This window comes from Chlorocebus sabaeus, chromosome 14 (assembly GCF_047675955.1).
Source record: "Chlorocebus sabaeus isolate Y175 chromosome 14, mChlSab1.0.hap1, whole genome shotgun sequence".
Taxonomy (NCBI): domain Eukaryota; kingdom Metazoa; phylum Chordata; class Mammalia; order Primates; family Cercopithecidae; genus Chlorocebus; species Chlorocebus sabaeus.
Window position 1 is genome coordinate 39439620 of NC_132917.1, and position 19345 is coordinate 39458964.

General features: G+C 42.3%; 2 protein-coding genes across 5 annotated transcripts in view; one reads left to right on the top strand and one right to left on the bottom strand.

Annotated features, from left to right (window-relative positions):
* Positions 1-1739, top strand: part of TMEM178A (transmembrane protein 178A) — a 51648-nt gene extending 49909 nt beyond the window's left edge. Inside the window, exon 4 of the mRNA XM_007970865.3 lies at positions 1104-1739. Coding sequence (XP_007969056.1) covers positions 1104-1345 — 242 coding nt within the window. The 3' untranslated portion in view covers positions 1346-1739. The remainder of the gene's footprint in view (positions 1-1103) is intronic.
* The window catches only part of THUMPD2 (THUMP domain 2 tRNA and snRNA guanosine methyltransferase), a 69419-nt gene that overhangs the window by 7566 nt on the left and 42508 nt on the right, over positions 1-19345 (bottom strand). Inside the window, exons 10-11 of one of the 4 annotated variants that reach the window (XM_073022936.1) lie at positions 14305-14397; positions 1633-1915 (exon numbers count right to left, since the gene is read on the bottom strand). In XM_073022936.1, the coding sequence (XP_072879037.1) occupies positions 14313-14397 (85 nt within the window). In that variant the 3' untranslated portion in view covers positions 1633-1915; positions 14305-14312. Of the gene's footprint in view, positions 1-1632; positions 1916-14304; positions 14405-19345 lie in introns of those variants that run through there. The other 3 variants (XM_073022935.1, XM_038006838.2, XM_038006839.2) reach the window with 3 other exon arrangements.

The window sequence follows — 19345 nt, forward strand, 5'->3', positions numbered from 1 at the left end:
TGTGTCTGTTTCCAGTGGAGATGCTACATGTATCTGTAAGGATGCCAAAGGAATTTTCCAGCCAATAAATGTTATCTCTGTTGTATGCAGGATAAACCAGACATGAAGAAGAGATGTGTAGGATTCAGAACAGAACTGGACATTCTGATACTTGATTGGGTGCCAGTTTCTGTTTTTATTATTCACCACATTCTGATCCTCTGCCTATCCAAAAGGAGCATCTTGAGGGTCCACTGTGGTAGAATAGAAGCACCTATATCCACATGACTTGAGTACTAAAAATCCTGTGTTTGGGGCTTATGAAGCATTTTTAAAATCAGTTCTGATTTTAGTGTTGCAGAGGGAAAATTACATACACACGCATTGGTCTAAAAAGCAATGCTTTGGGTCTGTCCGTATTCCTTATGTCACTCCAGTTGCCTCCATTTTGAATGGTGAAAGTGGATGATCTCCTTAGTCAGCTATTTTACACCAATTCCATATTGCTGGACTTAATTTATACTATTTAAAAGCATTCATTCATTGAAAAAACCCATTTGTTGAGGCCCTGGTATATGTAAGACTATGCCTTAACAAAAAAGATTTAGCTACTTGTATGAATTCATCTAAAATATTATTTAAGGCAACATGATAAATACTTATGATAATGTTAATTGAAAAAGAAAGCATACTTTGTATAATGATTATAACAGAATAAGTGTATGAAAATAGGTGGAGAGTGAAGGAAAATGAAAACTATTTTGTGCTTGATTTGATGATAGAAGTTTTTCTTTTAAAAATACAACTTTTGCTTTTAATAATAAACAAATGAATTCCAATATATATAACCATTCGAATTAGATAATTCTGAATAATGCAGGTTATCAGAATTTTCCTATCTTTTTCACTCCTGCGTCTCCACTCCCTAGTGTAGGATCTGGCACACAGAAGTGTTACCAATGTTTGTCAAATGAATTAATTCAAGTAAAAGAATTACAGATCATTTGTGAATTTGGAGTGACCGCCTCAATGGTTGATCTGATTTTCATAAAGGCCTGTCTGGCATTTGTCTTGTAACAGGCAAACTGTAACTAATCATTCTGTTCTCTTTGTATTATTTATAGGGATATTTTGCACCATTTCCCTCTGTACTTATGCCGCCAGTATCTCTTATGATTTGAACCGGCTCCCGAAGCTAATTTATAGCCTGCCTGCCGATGTGGAACATGGTTACAGCTGGTCCATCTTTTGCGCCTGGTGCAGTTTAGGCTTTATTGTGGCAGCTGGAGGTCTCTGCATCGCTTATCCGTTTATTAGCCGGACCAAGATTGCACAGCTAAAGTCTGGCAGAGACTCCACGGTATGACTGTACGCACTGGGCCTGTCCATAGTGCGAGCGACTCCCTGAGGGGAACGGCGCGGAGTTCAGGATTCCAAGCACAAAGCGGTCTTTTACATTCCAACCTGTTGCCTGCCAGCCCTTTCTGGATTACTGATAGAAAATCATGCAAAACCTCCCAACCTTTCTAAGGACAAGACTACTGTGGATTCAAGTGCTTTAATGACTATTTATGCTTTGACTGTGAGAATAGGGAGCAGTGCCATGGGACATTTCTAGGTGTAGAGAAAAAAGAAACTGCAATGGAAAAATTTGTATGATTTCCATTTATTTCAGAAAGTTTGTATATAACAATTACCTGAGAGTCATTTCTATTTGCAAAAGGATTCGTAACAAAGCGAGTATAATTTTCTTGTCATTGTATCATGCTTGTTAAATTTTAATGCAGCATCTTCAGAACTTGTCCTGATGGTGTCTTATTGTGTCAGCACCAAATATTTGTGCATTATTTGTGGATGTTCCTTGTCACAGGAAGATTCTTCTTCTGTTGCCTTATTGTTTTTTTTTTTTAATTGAAGTCTCTTCTCCGTCTTTGTACTGGAATTGAAATCATTAAGATAAACAGATCAAACGTGCTTAAGAGCTAACTCGTGACACTATGCAGTATTGTTTGAAGACCTGTTGTTCAACCTCCGTCTCTTTATGTTAACTGGATTTCTGCATTAAATGACTGCCCCCTTGTTAATCTGGGTGTGTTTTCCTATGTCTTTTAGCTGTGTCAACAGGTCTCCCTAGCCACAAGGACAGATGAAAACTCCGTTGTTTTAATAAGACTCTTATTAAGACTTAGTAATTGCTTCATTTCAATTAGGTTGGGCATTATTATCTTTTGTAGCAACCACACACTTGCTATTGACAAAAGATGTCATTTTCAAACTTGTTTTTAAACCATACTATACTATTTAAAATTTTCTTCTCTCATTCTGCTGTTCTCCCTTTTTCCCCCTTTCTCTCCCTCTTCCTCCCCTGTTTACCATCTGCCTGGTATGTATTCAGTCATAAGGGTACATGGTCTTTGTTTTTGTTCTTGGACCACCTACAGCAGCGATTTTCAACCTCGGCTGGTCAGAATCACCTGGTGAGGTCAGCTGTACCTAAACTGGGCCTCACCCCAGAGCAATTAACTCAGAATGTCCACAGCTGGGCCTAGGCTTGAGCATTTTTGAAAAAACATCCCAGATGATTCTGATCCACAGCTGCGATTGAAAGCCACTCGTTTGGGCCAGAGCTGTGGTTATCTCCTTAGCTACTAACCAAGTGAGCTCGCTTATGTAGCAGTTACTATGTGCCAGTAACTGGGCTGTGGTGTCATTTCCCTTAATCCTCTCCAAAGCTCTATGAGGTAAGTGCTGTTATTTTACATTACTCATAAGCTGATGATCAGACTCAAAACATTCTCTTATTTTTTTCTCAATGCTTTTTCCTCTGTGTGGGTTTTGGGACAACAGTTAAAATTCTTCCGTTCTCTTATCTTTCAGTGGAGGGGTGGGCACTCACCGACTTCTAAGTTTTTCCTTTTAACTCCAACCCTTATCCCCGATTCTATACACAATGTAGGATAAACATGGCCTGTAAAATAGAAGACGCCATGTCCAGAAGTAAGATGCTGTTTCAGATTTTAATTTCATAAAAGATTTTTGTTTCTTCTTTATAAAAACTGATTTCATCCTCATAAAAGGAAAATGATCATCTACTCCCAAAGAACAGAGTCTGATTTCCAAGTGACAGTGTCCATATATTGTCATGTAAGGGCCGAAAGGAGCTGGAGGATGCCGGCGACCACACCATCTCTGGCTCCGTGGCTCCAAGGCACAGCACAGGCTTGTGAGTATATTCACTGGCACGCTCTCAGGCCTTTTAATATACCAGTCCCTCTGGATGAGAAAAGAGACGTATAGAAAGGGGAAATTATTTTCACTTATTATGTGGGAAATTCTCAAAGCAGGAGAGCTCTTTCTCTGAAGTCTTCTTTAAAGATCCCCATAGAAGATGTCAAGACTCTTGGACATTTATATTCCAACCAACAAAGCAGTGTCTGAGTGAGTAACTTTTGAAGTTTCAGAGAAGTTTCCTAGGGGTTTGAGGTGAGAGTAGAAGAAAGCCTTGCGGTGGCAGGAGGTTGAAGGGTTCACACACCAGAAAGATTTGCCCCGAAGCCAGGGGAGTTCACTTAGGATTCAAACCAGTGCTGGCAAGGACTGAGGCTCTCTGCCTTCCAGCCAAAGTGAGCCTGAAGCAACCAACGTGCCAGGCCAAGGTTCCTTGCTTTCTACGTACTGTCACGGAAGTGTGGGCAAATGTTGCCAGTGCTGGGCATTTGGCCCTGAGTCCTTGGGCTTCTCTTAGGAGTTTTTTCTTGACTGGCTTGTGAATGAAGAATGATTGAAATGATTGCACAGTACTGTGTGGGACAGAATAATGTATTGAAATCCTTTGTTCTATGTTCTCTCTGTCCACACACTGCTCTTTTTTAACAGCCTTGTCCTTGGTTTATTTGCCGTACTAGAACTGCTGTTGTCCATTCTGGGGAAACCCTCCCTCATCTTTCAAGGACCACCATGGTCCTTGATAATCAAGATTTCCCAGGATATGGGAAACCTCCATAGAACATAATAGCCCCCATAACGTTTCTTATGTAGTCAACAAATATTTACTGAATGACTATTATGTGCTTACATTCTAGCAGTTGGGAAACATTAGTGAGGCAAAACAAAGGTTCTTGCCCTGGTAAAGCTTATGTTCTAGAAAAATGCAGTGAAGGACAAGTGAAAAAAATTAAGGTTACTCTTTTTGGCCCTAAATTGTTTTATAAGTCCAGGGTTATTCAGTTATTAAAATAAGTTTCTTTTAAATTACATTCCCATTGGCTGTGCATTTCATACTTCACAACATCCTCATTATTTGAATCTAGCCCTGGCAAGATAAAAAATACTTTTTTTGTGGGGGTTGGGGGTGGGGGCTGGGGGATGCCTCTTAAAGATTTCTTATTCGAAATTGAAGTCTGAGAATGACAAAAGTGTGCCCCACAGGTGAGCTAGGGGAATAAAAATCTGGGAACCTGCGACTCAGGTGAATGGGGGCTCACGAGCTCAAAATATAACATCTGATGGAGGCTGGCGCAGCTGGGATGCTCACGCTGCCTGGGCACTCACCCCCTCTGGGTCTTTGCTCAGGCTCTTTCTTCTGCTGGGGACACCCACTCCTCTGCCTGGCTTATTCTGACTTTTCCTTGTGTCCATACAACACTCCCGGACACCTTCCTGAAACATGCTGTACTGCTTCAACCCCTTTCCTGATCAGTTATGCTCTGCATGCAAATTGCCTGGTAACGCCTAACCAGATCATAGACTCTTACAAGGAGGAGTCTGTGCCTTGTCCTGGTGCTCAGTCCGCCTAGTGCCTGGTACACCATAGGTGCTCTTCAATCTTTGTGGAATCAATACATGGATTCAGAGTCACAGATAAACTCTTTTCTTTCCTGGACACAGCTGACTCCCTTAGCACCAATTTTAGGGAGCCCATAAAAAATATACAGTAGTGTGATGAGGCTAAATGGAAAGAGAATATAGCTTGGCAAGAAGGAAGCCTCATTGGAATGATTAAAGGGACTATTAACCCAAACCAACCTAGACATAACTTAAAATGTGTTATGAACTACTATGGAATATTTATTTGATGGCTCAAACATTATTAAGTTAGTAACCTCAATATGGTTCTACACCTCGTTTTAAAGCGTTCTCATTTACGTGCGTGTGTTTTAAATCTCTAATTGGAATTCTGAAAGGAATGCTTCAGAAATGTCTTCCTTTGAATGCAAATAGCTATCCTGACCAAGAACACACTTAAATTGCATATGAATTTCTCTGGGGTCTTGCCCTTTGACTGGAAGAAGAGGAAGTTTTCTGTGCTGCATGCAGGACAAACACAAATGCTTGAAGATGCTCAGGGCAACCAAATGCATACTGGCAACTTGGCCATGCAATACATGCTCCTCTTAATGTGCAACCTGTATTTTGCCAGGCATCAAAGCAAGATTTCTAATTGTCCTAAAACATTAGAATATGTCTGCCTGGAGCCCCTGTAAGAGGAAAACAGATTGGCTGGCTATAAAATAAGATAGCATTTTTTCTGTTTTTATTTCCCATTTTTTTCCCCCCTTCAGCCTTCACTGTAAAATATCGCCTGCTACTATAAGGTCTGGCTATGCTTGGTTTCTCTCAGGTCTCTAAGTGAATGTTTTGCAGAGAGGAAGGAGATAGGACCATGAGTCTAGAGCAGAAGGAACAACGAAACAGTGGTGCAGGTGAAGTTGCCAAGATAGGCAGGGACTTGCTGGCCGCAGTAAAGAGTCTGGGTTTTACTCTGGTAATAGAAAACAAATGGCCTAAAAAAGGATAATGATGTGATCTGATTTCCACTTTAGGACTATCAGTTGGCCAGGTGTGGTAGATCACACCTGTAATTCTAGTGTTTTGGAAGGCTGAGGCTGGAGGATCTCTTGAGTCCAGGTGTTCAAGACTAGGCTGGGCAAATAGTGAGATCCTGTCTCTCTCAAAACATTTTTAAAATCAGCCGAGTATGGTGATACATGCCTGTAGGCTTAGCTACTCGGCAGGCTGGGGCAGGAGGATTGCTTGAGTCTAGAAGCTATTGAGCTATTATCACACCACTACACTCCAGCCTGGGTGACAGAGTGAGACTACGCTCAAAAAAAAAAAAAAAAAAAAAAAAAAAAAATCAGTGTTGCCACTGCTGCTGGATGGAGAATGGATTTAAAGAGGCACAACTAGAGGTGAAAAACCCAGTTAGGAAGGAGGATGTTGCACAGGAACCCTGGAGACAAAATTGCGCCTGGATGGAGAGGGTGTTGATGAAAATGCAGAGGAGTAGGTGGACGTATTTTAGAGATGGAATTGATTTGCTGGTAAGTTACATGGAGGTGGGGAAAGAAGGGAAGTTAACAAGGATGACACCTAAAGAATTTGTAGAGTTAGGTTAGGTTAATTACTAAGGAAACTGCTTGTATCAAAAAGGAGATAAAATAATTTGGGAAAAAGGGAAAAATTGCTAAGTTTTATGGTTAACTCAGTGTCATATAGGATAGCGTTTATTTAATGGAGACTGGAATTGGCAATTGTAGTTGAGAAAATAGTTCAATGGCTCAAATGTGCCTTCTTGCTATTTGACACAGCTGCCAGCTGATTCCTCTCTGATTTCCAGTTGTTTTCCAGAAGTTGTGCATCTCAGACCTGAAAACAGGATTCAGTTTAACTGTGAGCTTGATCAATTAGTAGTGGTTGGGAAGATTTCAGTCCAGGCACAAGGGGGAAAGATGTAGCATTTGTGAATGAAAGGGAAAGGCAGATGTCACATACTGGCCATCCCCAGTTTCAATCACACCAGATAGACTATTGGTCTGCTTCAGGTAAGCATTTCCCTTTTTTGGAACTCACGAGAAATTCTGAGAATAAACTCCCACATCTTAGGGCTGATCTTCCTAAAGCATAGACCATTGTCCTAGTGAAGTGCTCATCTTGGTTGGCCCAGAGTCTGACCAGGCCACTGCCTTGACTGTGGGTATGAGGATGGATGAACTGTACCCTTATGCTCATCAGGAAATGTTCTAAATCAGGACCTTAGGGGTAAGTTCCCTCAATATCTGGCTAACTATGAAGTGGCATCCTCTGGGGATCCTGGAAAGGGCATGGAAACCTTGATATAGCAAGGGTGCACGGAGGCTCTGCTGGATCCTACACAGAGGGTCTGGGCTCCCTTGACTTGCTCCCAGAACACAATCACAGCTCAGGGCATTTCACTCTTGAATCATGAAACACCTTTTATATCCATCCTCATAGCTTTGCCTGTCAGTCAGGTTCATTGTGATGAACACATAAATACTTGCTTTAGAAACCTGGCCAGGCCTGAACTGAACTTCACCCAGCTGTGGCTTCAGTGGGCTTCAAATTCATTCCCCACAGGTAAAACACATTGCACTTATCATATTGGTTGAATCTGTTAATCACAAGAGTTTAAAATGAACCTAAAGACCCGAATAAATTGTTGAAGTTTACTCATTTCTCCTCTAAGCCCTGATTTGCCATTTGTTCTGGACTCGGTTGGTTTCTCAAAGAATAAATAGATACGTAAGTCAATAAATAAAGCACCTAATTAATTCTAAGAGGATGGCAGTGGAGCCATATTATTGTCAACTTTTAGGTCTCCTTCATTCTTGTAAATATTAGACATAAATAAGTGGCGAAGAAGGCTCGGATTCTCATAAGCTATTCCAGCGCTGTTTCTTGTCACTGATGAGACCGAGTCCTTGAGTGAGGGACTGCCTCAGTATGTCCTCAGTGACAGGGCTGTGTCCTTTATATACCATATCTTGTTATTATTTTCCCCTACTTTGTGGGTAGAGAAGCCAGGGCTCACAGAGGTTAAGTAACCTTCCCTAAGATACTAGCCAAGATTTGGTTTCCAGCTTGCTCACTCCAAAGTCCTTCCACCTTCCTGCACAGCATCCACGTCAACTACCCAAGACCCAGCAGTATTTCCATAGTGCATTTCTAACCCTATCTGAGCCTACTGTCAACATCTTATACATCTAGCTAGGTTCACATTCCCTGGCATTTTCCAAGCGTCTCTTTGGAAGTTACTGCTCTATAGTTTTTAATCAAGCTTCTATATTTCTAAGCCAGAGCGCACACGCACTTTGTAATTCTGTAAAGAATGCCAGACCTATTTTTGTAAGCACAGAACCTCTCCTTACATGACTGACCTTCAAGAAACCCGGCAGTTTGCAGTAGCCTAAAGGTATGATAGCAATTTTAATTACCTTCTTGGCACTTCCCCCACAGAACATTATGAGAAATTCCCATGTCAGTAGGGCTGCTCAAAGATTTATATATAAGTGGGTATGTCCTCCTTGCTTTGTCCTGTGACAGCGTCCCTGATGGCAATTTTTAAATTATTAGATGAAAGTAATTAAAAAAAAAAAAAAAAAAGAGGCTATCTAGCCTTACGGTTAGAGGTAGGATAGCAACTCAAAGACTCATGAATTTCCATCCTTGCTCCCTGACCGTCTTGATGTGTGGCCCTGCAAGTCAATCATCTCTCTCAATCTCTCTGGAGACATCCATGAACTAATGTGATTTCCAAGAATGGTGGTAATAACCACACATTTAAGAAGCCTGAAAAATACTTTGAACACCTCTACAAACTTTTATTTCCTTTATCCAAGTTGAATGTGAACTAATTTAAAAGACGTAACATATTAAGTTACACTAACAATAAAATAAAGCCATCTGATGTTGAATCAAAACAAGGAAACCTTCCAAGTTTTTTATTATATCTCAAGGAAAGTACAGTACTTCATTTCGTATTTTCCCTTTGAGAGACTGGTCACCGTGCAGTGACTTAGAAAACACCCCATAACCAAACCAAAACAAACCTCAAGACAGCCTTGGAGGCATATGGAAACTATGATGGTCATCCCTCTTTGACAGCAGAGGAACGGAGACTCGGAGCACTAACCCGAGATCTCTCAGCCAGTCTCTGGCAGAAGGTTCACCTCCCCAGCAAAAAAGTGAGGTAGATTTTGAGGTCAACCTGTCCAAGCAAGTATCTGTATTTCTACAAACACGTCGAGGAGCTTCTACTTTACAGGCCTCTGTGGTGACAATGGTAAATCGCTATCATGCCAACATGTTTCTCAAATAAAATGGACTTGGGAATTGAAACTGAACCAACTGTGAAAGGTAATCTGGGGGAGATAATGCATGTGATTAGTGCAGTATTGACTCAAGAGATGAACCAGTTCTTAAAGAATTCTCCAAATAAAGTAACGGTTTAAAGAGTGTTCACAGCAGTAAGGGAATGGTTTTCAAGAGAAGTGAAATGAAGATGAGGAAAGACCGAGGGTGAGCTAGAGGGAGAGCCTTGTTGGAGCCATGCGGGGTGGGACGGGTGAGTGGCCCTCTTCTCAGAACCCTATCCAACCCGCCCCCCAAAACCAGTTCCTTTGAGGAGCCAGATGAGTAAGAATACAATGAGTTAAGAGGAAATTCAGTACAATTTCATTATTTTTTAAAGCAATCAGCCTGTGGGTCTGTAGGCCCTGTGATACGCCTACATAATCAAGAAAGGTGTCAGAAAATGTCAATCTTTTACCTAGTAACGATTGAGGAGCTGCTTCTGTGTTGCACGATTCCATACATTCCAATATCATATAGGAAAAAGAAAATCTTCCCTCAGGGAAAGACAATTTGTTCTTGTTTCCTTTGTGACACTGGAATGCATTGATTTGGCCAATGCGAGGGAAACTTGGTTCAGCATTCTGAACCTTTCTGGCTCTGTTCACTTGGTTGGCAGATGACCATGAAAAGTAACTTGTTTGGGATGTCAGTGGGTGTGGAGGAAATGCCAGTAAATGTGTGCTGAAGGAATGAGGGAATAAATGAATGACACATCACCAAGACGGTGATCCCTGGTCCGTGAAGCCGACTTGCTGCCTCACAGCCTCTATTTCTCAACGTTACTTTTCTTTTGTTGTTCTCAGGCTTTGCTTACTATTGTAGACTCAAACTCTTTGTGGTCTCTTTAGGAGCAGGTCCACAGTGGCAAAATGGTTCTGGGGCCTCAGCGAAAACAGGGACATCTCAATACTGTGGAACAAAGACACATGTGGTCAAATGAATGACCAGTTGTGTTCACTTGCTCATTCACATGTTCTTTCATTTGTCACATCTCTATAGAGGCCCAGTATGTGCCAGAGACTGATTCAAGGGCAGGGAATACATAGTGAATAAATCAAAGCTGCTGCCTTCAAGAAGCTGCCATTGTAAGGTGACAAAGGAAAAAAGAAAAAAAATCTTCCTTCCGGGAAAGACCATTTGTTCTTTTTTCCTTTGTGTCTGTCTCAGAGAGACAGACAGTAATAAAACATGGCTTGTGCAGTAGGTGGTGGTGATAGGTGCTATGAATGAAAAATGAGGTGGCTAGGAGAATAGAGTGCTAAGGGTGAGGGGATGGCCAGTTTAGGGAAGCCAGCGGTGGCTTCTCTGATAAGAAAACACTTGCGCAGAGAGCCTGAGCAATGCCGGTGACTTGAGGAATGTCCAGGAAGAGTAGACAGCAGGTACAGAGGCCTGGGACGGGAACAAGCTTTGCATGTGGCAGGGTCAGCGAAAGGTAGAATGAAAGGGAGAGTTGAGATGAAGTAAGAGGGAGACCAGGCTACCCGGCACCCTTTGAACACCTTTCCAATAAAACCCAAGACTTCGGGTTTCATTCTGAGTAAAATGAAAAGTCATTGGAGGATTCCAAACCTAAGAGTGGTATAATCTGACGTACAGAAAAACAGACAAAAAACCTTTGGCCCAGTGAACAAATTGTCCCATGTGAATTGGTTTGCATGTTAATACCCAGAGGCCAGTACTGAGCATTTGGGTCTCTCTGGCAAAATACATGGTTAATGTGCCCACTTGTCCAAGGTGAAGTCAATCTCACATAGTGTAGAGATACCAAGGGTAAGAGTCACAAAAAGGCAGCTAGCAGGGTGACCAAAAAATGGTAGAAGTCATGTGTAAGGGTTGGGGGTGGGTATGGAAGGGCCCTGGAGTAATTGCTGTCATTTGTTTCATCTTGAGCAGGCAGTAACTCACTGAAGAAACTTAATGAAAACTGACAATATTAAATGATTGTGGCATTCAGATGGCAAAATTACACTTCAAATCTCCTGACTCTCTGGAACATAATAAATTCATGGAATTTAAGATAAAAAGCTGAGCTCTTCAAGCACGTTTTAAGTTGTTTCTTTACATTTCCAACAATCCATAAATTTCTCTCCAATGTTTTCCTGGACTCAGCTCATTTTTCTCTCTCTGCCGAGGTGTTCCAGAGAGTGGCTTCATCCCTCCATTTCCAAAGGTCAAGGATATTCCTCTATCTCATAAGCCTGGACTTCTGGCTGGCATCCTCTCGTTCCTGCTCACATCCCTTTCAGAGAGCTGTCACAGCAGCCATTCAGGCAGGGCCAGTTTACCAAGGAGCATTTCTAGAACCTGACATGTAGTGAGTACTCACTGCCTGGTAGCTAAGTAAATAAAGAAGCAAATGAATAAATGAATAAATAAAAGATCTGAGAAGGCTACAAACACTATGGGAAAATATGAGCCTGCATTAAAAAAACTCACCTAGATTTCTTAATTAACAAGATTTTGCTAAGACTGCATCTCACTAATTTTAGTCCAAGGGCTTTGTTGCATAGCTCTCTGAACAGACATATTTGCTTAATATCTAAGTGAGCATTTCTTCTCAAACTTCAGTATATTTTGAATCCCTAATGAGACTTAGCTTTTTGATTTTTTAATGATACTTTAAGTTCCAGGGTACATGTGCACAACGTGCAGGTTTGATACATAGGTATACACGTGCCATGTTGGTGTGCTGCACCCATCAACTCATCATTTACATTAGGCAATTCTCCTAATGCTACCCCTCCCCCAGCCCCCTACCCCTCGACAGGCCCCGGTGTGTGATGTTCCCCGCCCTGTGTCCAAGTGATCTAATTGTTCATTTCCCACCTATGAGTGAGAACATGCGGTGTTTGGTTTTCTGAGAAAGATGGTTTCCAGCTGCATCCATGTCCCTGCAAAGGACATGAACTCATCCTTTTTTATAGCTGCGTAGTATTCCATGGTATATATGTGCCACATTTTCTTAATCCAGTCTATCATTGATGGACATGTGGGTTGGTTCTAAGTATTTGCAATTGTGAACAGTGCCGCAATAAACATACATGTGCATGTGCTTTCATACTAGCATGATTTGTAATCTTTGGGTATACACCCAGTAATGGAATTGCTGGGTAAAATCGTAATTCTAGTTCTAGATCTTCGAGGAATCACCACACTGTCTTCCACAGTGGTCGAACCAATTTACACTCCCACCAACAGTGTAAAAGCATTCCTATTTCTCCACATCTTCTCCAGCATCTGTCGTTTCCTGACTTTAATGATTGCCATTCTAACTGGCGTGAGATGGTATCTCATTGTGGTTTTGATTTGCATTTCTCTGAGACTTAGCTTTCTAGGTTATATAGGAAGTCGGTGTCTCCCTGGAGAGCTATCTGCCTCTTGGATGGTTTCCGAGTGTCCCTTTGATTCACTGTTCTCAGATCTACAGGCATTTATTTATTTCCTCCTACCAGGAGCTAGTTCAATTTAGTTCAAAAAATATTAATTGTTCTTGTCTGGGCCATACCCTGTACCCTATTCTGGAGGAGGAAAAAATGCTATAAAATGTACTGCATTTATTTGATTTCCTCAAATTTTCATAAATTTTCAAAAAGCTTTATAGTTGTGTGCATTTATTAAAGATATTTTAGCAGAAACTAAAATCATGATTTAATTCTGCAGAGTACACCGAGATCATTAATACCACTACCCCTTATGATCTACATCACTGTCACTCCAAATCAAGAAATGAATGTTTTTTAATCCATCATTTGTTGCATTTCAGTCACACAGTCCACGCCTACACGTTTCTTCTTTTCTCCTAAAGATGTATGTAAGGCTTAGGCAGACGATGACAAAGACTGTATTATTCAAAATCTTTGGGAGGCCAAAACATTAAAAATGATTTTGGGGAGGGAGTGCCAAATACTGATAAAATAGACACCTAGAAAATATGGCAAAAGAAAAAATGCAAAACATTTGGAGGGACTCCACTGAGAATGAGACGTGCAGAGCCTGCAGGGTGGGAGAGCGCTTCAGGAACCTTGGTGTGTGGCACAGGGCCCCCAGTTGCAATCAACAGAGTAACTCTAGGTTGTTCGGCAGAAAAGGAATTCATGAAAAAAAAAATTAGAATGCTCAAGGGGGCCAGAAAATTAATCTAGGGGACTACACAACCAGGAACACCATCCAAACCATACAACAAGATGGTAGTTTCAAAGATCCACTGCCACCCCTGCCGGGGAGCCACACGATAGCTTGCACCATGGATACTGAACCCTGAATGCTGTCCTCTACCCCAGCTAGCCCCCGAGGCCAGATGCTTCTGCTGCCTGTCCCCCAGAAAGTGGACTCCATGGTGCCTCGTTCCTCCGCATAGCTCACATCTGAATCCAATGATCATATGTCAGTGTCTGGCCTCCATTCTACCTATAACATAGGTTGGAAAAGCTGTTCTGGTTTCTGCCCTGGAGAGGCGGGACTCAAACATTGGAAAATATGATGATTTACCACTTTGATGCACCCTTTGGATGCCCAACATCAATATCTGTTCTTAATTTGATATTTAAACTTCCTCCAAATAACGAATATTTGCATGTAAAATATGCAATTATACTTGACACAAAAATCTGCTCATCTTCTCGCCTTCTGACAAGGGTAACACATCCATGTCAAGAACATGATTTCTGGGTGGCTTCCATTCCTCCTCTAGTTCCATCTGACATTCTGTAAGTTAGGGTTTACACTGTGGGATGGAACTCTTAAATTGGGAGGGAGTTGAAAGTCATCCTACTCTTGACCAGTGGGAGACAGGAGCTGGTGGATATTCTCTGCTTTTGCTCCTTAAGCAGACGATTCTGGGTTGCATCCTACGCAGCTCTTCAGAGGGGTCCTACAGGATCAGATCCCAGCTTCTCACAGTGGTGATCTGCTCAACAGTGCATCCTTGGATTACCTTTTTCCTTATTTCTCTTTTACTCCTTCCAGTCTCCAGCTCCCAGAATAAATTATCTCCAAGAAAACCTTTGTCTCATCTCTGGTCTTGGTAAGAACCTAGGTTAACATTGGGTTCTAGACATATACCTCTCTCTGATTACTAGGAGCAAACACTCCAGCCCACATAGTTCAACCTGTTTGTGTGTTTCTGTCCAGTGGAATCAATAACCCAAAATAATTGGGTGGCAGTCTTACCTCTTAATTCAATGGCTTCTTGTTGTGTTTGCTGACAGAAGAAATCCTCTCTTGGGAACGATTTTGAAAGGAGTAGGGTTTCCACGAATGACCCTGGGTGCTCAGAGTGGATTAAATGGACAATGAGCAGCTGGGAATTTGGGGGCACCTCTTTTCTCAGAAAAAGGGGCTGACTACATTCAAGCTCAGATTCCCATACAACTGGTGGTTTTCCCCTCACCTCTCCCTGGCAGGGAGATTATAACATATCATGTGTCCCTAAGATCACTAGGTCCTTCAAGTTTCCCAGGTGCAGGGCAGCTGTCTTTCTAGACAATTCCTGTAAAGAGCTGATAGATCAAATCCAGACTGCCTGGCATCAAGAAGCTTATGCATTCCCCTAGTGAAAGCTCCTTTCTCATGGTTGCCCTGTAAGAAAGGAGACCCACAGGCTGGTGGCAGTAGCAGTGGTAGTGGTGTGGTCATTTGTTCTAATGTAACTGATCTTTCCAAGAGATGGAGAGACCAGTGGATGGTATGGAGTACGTCTTGACTTTTCATGCAATAGGAGACAGCACTGAAGGTTCCCACCTGGAACAAGAGGCATTGAGACCTCTAAGCCAGGGAGCCCAGATGCTCTAGTGATAAGATGCAAACATTTTAATAGGGTAATTAGGAGTGATATAGTAACAGGTACCACTCTCACTTCCAGCTCTTGGGCTCTTTATTCTGACTACGGGAGAAATAGCACCATCTATTGGCTGTTGGTTCATAGCACACAGAGTATCCTGTATGGAGGCACCTCAGCTTCTTAAGGAGTTATCTTCCTGCTGGCACAATAACTGGGTGTTCAGTAAGCCATTCCATCATGCCATAAGGCCTTGTGCTTCAGGTTATGGAACACATGGTAAGACAAGAAATCCCATGTGCCTCAGTCTCTTGTCTCACTGTCATCCCTGTAAAATGAGCTCTTTAGTGAGAAGCACTGTTATATGGAAATGAATGATAGTGAATAAGGTAATTTGTTAAGTTCATGAGAGGTGTTGTTGGTATTCAAATACAGAGTAAATAGTTATTCCAGTGAGGACGAATTATTGCCCTCTTCACAAGGGGAGGGTCTTCAATATAATTCCCCTCCTGTTTGTAGTTGTTTTAGTTCATTTAGTGTTGCTATAATAGAATACTTGAGACTGGGTAGCTGATAAAGAAAAGTTGTTTATTGAGCCCATGATTCTGCAGGCTGAAAAATTCAAAAGCATAGTGCCACATCTGGTCAGTTTCTGGTGAGGGCCATGTGCTGGCTCAAAATATGGCAGAGAAGCAGAAAAGTCAGTGGGTAGGTGCAAAGAGAGCAAGAGAATGTCTAGGAAGCAGAACTTGCTTTTAACAACAGTCAATCTCTGGTAACTAATCTAGTCCTGGGAGAGTGAGAATGAACTAGCTCCTTCAAGAGGGCATTGATCCATTTGTGAGGGAGTCTATCGACATGACCCAAATACCCCTACTAGGTCCAACCTCCCAAAACCATCATGTTGGGGATCAAATTTCAATGTGAGCTTCCAGGAGGACAAACTCAAACCACAGCAGTAGTGTTACATTAAGTCTCAGGGTTGGTCACTGCTGCTGGAAATTAATCAGCAGTGGCAGTAGCCACATCTTGGCGAGAAGTCCTTGTTGGGCCAGTGCATTGTTTCTGTCTCTGCAACCAATGTCTATGGGGCCACTGAGCAAGCACCAGGATGGCTGGGGAAAAGGTAGGGCACTGGGCAGGCAATCTTCCACCTACATACTTAGAACCTCCTACACATTATGGCCTCTTGAGACCATTCCAATAGGACACATTGGAGTTCATGGGAGGTGTTGTTGGTATTCAAATACAGAGTAAATAGTTATTCCAGTGAGGACTAATTATTGCCCTCTTCACAAGGGGAGGGTCTTCAATATAATTCCCCTCCTGTTTGTATAAGATGTCCATCCACATTCCTCTTCCCAAGACCTTCTTTCGTGTCCCTGACCACCCATCTAAACTGATACTCATGAGGATGACATGGTGAGGAACTGCCTCTGAGGCCATCTCTCCTTCCAGGAAAAGTACATAATGTGGACCACTCCAAGTCCTGCTCCCTGGGAGGATATCCTTTCCCCACTGTCTTTCACTGAGTGGGGCTGCAATTAAATTCCCACAGGTGCCAGTAAAACTTGCAGAGTCATCTGTAAGCCGTATTTGACTTTTTTCTCCTTGGTGAACTGCGCACTGGAGATTCCCCACGAGTCCATGGCTATGAGGGAAGGGTGAGTGTGGCAGGAGGCACACAGAGGAAAAAGCACTGACTGCCCCTGCAGCTCATGAGTGCAGTCAGCCATGTGGAACTCAGTGCTGATATATACCACTCCCATCTGATGAGGATGTGCTGCTGGGTGGGGTCCATGCGACTTTTGGCTTGGTGTGTCATTACTTCAAGATGGGCAGCTTAGGTCACATGGTCACCTAGTGTCCCATGGTCAAGCCCTCAGAAGCAAGTCCCAATAGCAAGTCAAGAGTTATTTCCAAAAGGAGAATAATTACTTGCATAAAAGAGCGTGGGTTTGCTCCAAAAGCTAAGAGGCTGCAGCTGTGCTTCCTCTACTGGGATTTGCTGCAGGCTCCACACACCCTCCAGGTCGGCCCTAGTTGCTCTGAGCACCATCAGATCTCCTGGGTCTCTAAGGGCATTAGGGAGCTGCTTACAGTAGGGCTGGACCAACTGGAGAGCCGTCTCTTGCCCACGCCACAATTAATAGTAAAAGAGTCAGAGCAGCAAATCTAAAGCTTATGTAGGCTGCCTTCAGATGCCAGAGAGTTCCATCAACATCTGTGCCTTTCTCAGTGGTGGCACTAACATCTGCAGCTCCTACAAATATATGGTATTGCCTTTGCCTATTTTGGTAGGAAGGGGAACCTAAGGAGTGTGAAGCAGCCCTTCCAAAAATCTATACCCTTACTCCATGGATCAGAAAGCCATTATGGGTATTCTGCAACTGCTGAGGGTAGCTATTCCAGCTACAGACTCACGCTGGGTAAGTTACTGGATGGTTTTTCACTGAGAAAGTTGAAGTAGTTGAAAGAGAACTTCCACAGTCTACCACCACCACATCCGCCCACCTTCCAGCATCTGCTCCCACTTATAATCTGTTCTCTTACAACACGTGTTTCTGTAATGGGCATTAAATCGAATATTGCTAAGTAAGGAGATGATGTCACTCTAATGTGGAAACTGGGTTGGTTCATATATGATTTTTTCTCTTTAGCATGTTAAAGCTTTGTGTCACCAGACAGGAGCAGTTGAAGGCGAAGGATGCCAATGGAATCAGTTGAACGAACACGGTGCGGAATAAGGCACTTGTTCTGGTTCACAGGCTTTTTCTGGTTCATCTTGGCCGCAGGTTCTGCCTTGGCCAGGCAGACAGTGCCGGTTGTGTAACTCAGCATCTCCTTACCCTTCTTTATGCCTAAGTCTATCAAGGTGACACTGCCCTTTTCTTGAAAAGGTGAAGTCCTTATTTACTTAAATATTTCTTAGAAATAAAACGTCTTAACTGTGCCAATATTTTTACTAAGATTGGTGTTTCTGTTAGTGTTCAGGTTGCAAAACTGGATGTTTGCAGTGGTTTGCCCTAACCAGGATTTATGTTTTTTTCATAAATTCTGTTATTTTTAGTGCATAAATTTGAGAATGAAAAAAATTTTAGGAGCGTATTTATCATACTATAGCTGAAATGTCTGCATGCTGTCTTCCTACCTGTAATCGTGAACAAATTATCATGTTCCTGTCTAAAGTTAATTCCTCCAATTGTGGACTGCATTTTATCCTCTTATTCAAGGACATTGCTCTAGCACTTATCCCTGTTTTCCTATTTCATCATCGTTTCATCTTTCCTGGAATTCTCTGTAACATAAAAAAAAAAAAGCTACTTCTCCCAATACATCTTTCTCTTGCTTCCACATACCTTACCAATCTGCTACTATTTCTTTGCTTACCTGTTCTACAATACTAGATGTAAGAACTGTCTATGCTCACTATCTACAGCTCTTTTCCGGTTTTCTCTTAGTATAAGATGTCCATCCACATTCCTCTTCCCAAGACCTTCTTTCATGTCCCTGACCATCCATCTAAACTGACACTCATGAGGATGACATGGTGAGGACCTGCCTGGTTTTGCAGTCTGGTTTTGCTCCCCTTCCATTCCACTGAAAGCCCCATAGTCAAGGTCATGAAGGACCCCCTCACTGCTAAAGCCAATGGTCAATTTTCAGTTATCTTACTTGGTCGGTTAGCAGCATTTATCGGGTTCAATACTCCTCCTCTATACCCTTTGTTCATGTTTTCCAGGCAACCACACTAGGTTTTCTATTTCACTGGTTGTTCCATCTCAGTTTTCTCTGGAGACTCCTCTTCTCCTCCCAGCCTCTCAGTATTGGAGGAATTCAGGGCTCAGCCCTGGTCTTTTTCTCCTGTTTCCAATCCTTTGGTGATCCCATCCCGTTTCATGCCACCGAAACACTGACAATTCCCATAATGTATCTCCAGAGCAGACCTTTTTTCTTAAACTGCAGACTCGCATATTCAATGGCCTAATCAACATCTCCACTTCGTTTCATGCATATTTCAAAATTAGCAAGTCTAAAACTGTCTAGCAAGCAAGTCTAAACAAGATCTGCTGGTTTAGACTGTCTAGACTAGTCTAAATTAGGCTGTCTAGCCTAACAAGTCCAAAACAGAACTCTTGATATTTCTCACCAAACCTGCACCCTCTGCAGCCTTTCCTCTCTAAGCCGATGAAAACGCTATTGTTCCAAGTTCTTGGCCCAAAGTCTTCTGTCATTCCTGTCTCCTCTCCACTTACCATACCTCACATCTAACACATCAGCAGATCCTTCTGGTTCTACTTTCAAAATACATCCAGAATCCATGTGCCTCCTGCCATCACTACTGTTACCATCCTGGGGCAAGCTACCATTTTCTTTTGCCTGAATTATTGCAAAAAACTCCCAACTGATCTCTTTACTTTCACCCTTCTCTTC